The sequence below is a fragment of the Montipora foliosa genome, chromosome 3, assembly GCF_036669935.1.
Source record: "Montipora foliosa isolate CH-2021 chromosome 3, ASM3666993v2, whole genome shotgun sequence".
In the NCBI taxonomy this organism is placed as follows: domain Eukaryota; kingdom Metazoa; phylum Cnidaria; class Anthozoa; order Scleractinia; family Acroporidae; genus Montipora; species Montipora foliosa.
In genome coordinates, this window is record NC_090871.1 from 15,774,341 (window position 1) to 15,778,309 (window position 3,969).

General features: G+C 41.0%; 1 protein-coding gene across 1 annotated transcript in view; it reads left to right on the top strand.

Moving 5' to 3' along the window:
• LOC137994140 (tetratricopeptide repeat protein 28-like) overlaps positions 1–3,229 on the top strand; it is a 3,958-nt gene extending 729 nt beyond the window's left edge. The window contains exons 1-2 of the mRNA XM_068839808.1: positions 1–2,605; positions 3,094–3,229. The exon at positions 1–2,605 is cut by the window's left edge and continues 729 nt beyond it. Of these exons, the coding sequence (XP_068695909.1) occupies positions 1–2,605; positions 3,094–3,113 (2,625 nt within the window). The 3' untranslated portion in view covers positions 3,114–3,229. The remainder of the gene's footprint in view (positions 2,606–3,093) is intronic.
• Positions 3,230–3,969: the final 740 nt, after the last annotated feature.

Genomic DNA, 3,969 nt, shown 5'->3' on the forward strand with positions numbered 1-3,969 from the left:
AATTTTAGGCAAGCCATAGAGTACCACAATCAAAGTCTTAGTATCGCGAAAGAGGTAGGGGACAGGGCCAGAGAAGCAAGAGCCTATGGCAATCTCGGAAACGCTTATCAAAGTCTTGGAAATTTTAAGCAAGCCATAGAGTACCACAATCAACATCTTAGTATTGCCAAAGAGGTAGAGGACAGGGCCGGAGAAGGAAAAGCCTATGGCAATCTCGGAAACGCTTATCAAAGTCTTGGTAATTTTAAGCAAGCCATGGATTACCACAATCAAGATCTTAGTATTGCAAAAGAGGTAGGGGACAGGGCCAGAGAAGCAAGAGCCTATGGCAATCTCGGAAACACTTATCAAAGTCTTGGTAATTTTAAGCAAGCCATAGAGTACCACAATCAACATCTTAGTATTGCGAAAGAGGTAGGGGACAGGGCCGGAGAAGGAATAGCCTACGGCAGGCTAGGAAACGCTTATCAAAGTCTTGGTAATTTTAAGCAAGCCATAGAGTACCACAATCATTATCTTAGTATTGCGAAAGAGGTAGGGGACAGGGCCGAAGAAGGAAGAGCCTATGGCAGTCTAGGAATCGCTTATCTAAGTCTTGGTAATTTTAAGCAAGCCATAGAGTACCACAATCAACATCTTAGTATTGCAAAAGAGGTAGAGGACAGGGCCGGAGAAGGAAGAGCCTATGGCAGTCTCGGAAACGCCTATCAAAGTCTTGGTAATTTTAAGCAAGCCGTAGAATACCACAATCAACATCTTAGTATTGCAAGAGAGTTAGGGAACAGGGCTGGAGAAGGAAAAGCCTATGGCAATCTTGGAAACGCTTATCAAAGTCTTGGTAATTTTAAGCAAGCCATAGAGTACCACAATCAACATCTTAGTAATGCGAAAGAGGTAGGGGACAGGGCCGGAGAAGGAATAGCCTATGGCAATCTAGGAAACGCTTATCGACGTCTTGGTAATTTTAAGCAAGGCATAGAGTACCACAATCAACATCTAAGTATCGCAAAAGAGGTAGGGGACAGGGCCGGAGAAGCAAGAGCCTATGGCAACCTCGGAAACGCTTATCAAAGTCTTGGAAATTTTAAGCAAGCCATAGAGTACCACAATCAACATCTTAGTATTTGCAAGGAAACAGAGGATGCAATTGGGCTGTCAATTGCGTGGTATCATATTGGTCTTGTTCATGACTTTTTTGACTCCTTGAGCAAAGCCCTTAATTACTATCGTCTAAGCATTCGTTATTTTGATGAAATAAGGCGTCTTCTTTGGTCAGAGGATGCATGGAAAATAAGTTTTCGTGACACAAAGGCGTTTGCGTACACCGCTCTGTGGACAGCACTCTTGAAGAATGGAGAGGTTGATGAAGCTTTGTATGCTGCTGAGCAAGGACGAGCACAGGCTTTGGCAGACATTTTAAAGATGCAATACAGCGTTGATGAGAAACGTACGATGAACGTAACTATCCCTTCGGTTATGAAAGATCTACCTTCACAAACTGTTTTTACAGCACTTGACGAGAACACGATCAGCTTCTGGTTGCTAAGAGAAGATATCGGAATAAATTTTCGACAAAAGAAAATCAAAAATGGAAGTGCCGATTCTCTGATGAAAAGTACTATTAAACAGATCAATGCGGGGATCGTTGTACGATGTGAGAATCGTTCACTTGACAGACAACGCAGTGACTTCTTCAACAGTAGGGAAGCTGTTGAAGAAACCGTTCAGTCCTTGAGCTTCTCTGTGCACTCTTTGCAGCCCTTGTATGATGTCTTAGTCAGTCCTATTGCAGACCTGATCCAGAGTGACGACTTAGTCTTTGTTCCTGATGGACACTTTTGCCTGGCTCCTTTTCCTGCATTGAGTGACTCTGTCAGGATCCGTACAATTCCCTCGCTGACTGCTTTAAAATTGATCAGTATTGCACCTGACGACATCCAAAGTAAGAATGAAGCGCTGCTTGTGGGCGATCCATGCTTGAGGGAAGTCACTTATGGCACTGGTGAACCCATGTATGGACAGCTTCCATGTGCAAAAAAAGAGGTGGATATAATTGGAGAACTTCTGCAGACCGTGCCTCTTACAGGAAGAAATGCAACCAAAGCTGAGGTGCTGAAAAGAATGAAGTCAGTTGCTTTAATCCACATTGCTGCACATGGAGATTCCAAATTTGGAGAAATTGCTTTGGCCCCAAATCCCAAACGCACATCCCAGATCCCTGAAGAGGAAGATTACATGTTAACGTTGAGCGACGTTCATGCAGTTCGTCTTCAGGCAAGACTGGTTGTGCTGAGTTGCTGTCATAGTGGCCAGGGAGAGGTAAAATCTGAGGGTATTGTGGGAATAGCCAGGGCTTTCCTATGTGCTGGTGCCCGGTCTGTTCTGGTTTCACTCTGGGCAATCGACGACGAGGCGACCTGGATGTTCATGAAGAGTTTCTACCAACACTTGGCAGATAGAAAAAGTGCAAGTACAGCTCTTCACCATGCTATGAAATCTCTTCGGGAGACAAATAATTATTCCGCCATAAAATACTGGGCGCCATTTGTGCTAACTGGTGATGATGTCACCTTTGAATTTGGGCAGCATGAACACGAAAAGAATGGTAAGTGCTATTTAAATATAACTTTAATGACTAAATCGCTGTACTTTGTACATGTTTTTAATCAGCAAGTTGTCGAAAGGAGCATGTACGTTCTTCACAGAGAAATGGCTTTTAAAACAGTTGTCAGAGTGGTTATTTCTACTCGAACTGCTTTGGCTAATACCCAAATTAAATAATGTCTGCATTCACCAAGTCAGCTACTTCAGCTTCCTGCAGATAGCTAGCTGTTTGGGCGATGTTATGATGGACTGACAGTGAAACTGATCAGTGATTGCCGGTTGCTTATTTCAAGTGAAGTGAGTTATGGAGGTCCTCAAGTCTACATGTCAAAGTAACACTGAATAGGAATTGTTGCTGTTAACTAAGCACAAACAGTTAAATGAATGAATTAAGATAATTGTTATGTTATTTACTTGCCAATCAGAACGAAATTCCTTATTGCCATTTAACCCACTACTTGTTTTTTTCTTCATTGTTTTTTTTTTCAGTAACGATGTCCAAAACGTGAAAAACTTACTTGGACTTTGATACGTCGATATGTTATTTTCCTTTTTTCAATTATATGAGTTCTTGAAAAGAATTCAATCGTTGATACCTCAGTAGCAGTCAGACACAAGATATCATACCAATTATAGTTAATAATAATAATAATTAATAATAATAATAATAAAAGATTTATACTGCGCCAGTATCCTACTGTTCAAAGGCGCCTTACAAAACTTTAAAATTAACACTTAAAACAGCTAAAATTAACTATAAAAAGCTTTTCTAAAAAGGAAAGTTTTTAATCTACTTTTAAAAAAGGACACAGACGGAGCGTTTCTAATTTCACGTGGCAAAGCATTCCATAATGATGGTGCTGCTACAGAGAAAGATCTTGCGCCATATGTTTTCAAGTTATAGGATGGAGAAACCAGAAGATGCTTGGATGATGAGCGTAGTTGACGTGATGGAGTGTAAGATGTAAGCAAATCACAAATGTACGATGGTGCCAAATTGTTGAGTACCTTGTAGGTTATAAGCAAAATCTTAAAAATAATACGTTGATTAACGGGAAGCCAGTGAAGATTAAAAAGAACAGGCGTAATGTGATCATGCTTTGATGTTAGTGTGACGAGGCGCGCCGCGGCATTCTGGACGTGTTGTACCTTTTTTATAGTGTAGGCTGGTAGGCCATACAAAAGAGAATTACAATAATCCAACTTCGAAGATACAAACATATGAACCAGCAATTCAGTAGTGGCCGCAGAAAGATACTTCCTGATATAGCTGATATTTCGCAGGTGATAAAACGAAGATTTGCAAATGTTAGTAACATGATCATTAAAGCAAAAATGGCTATCGAACATAGTGCCGATATTTCT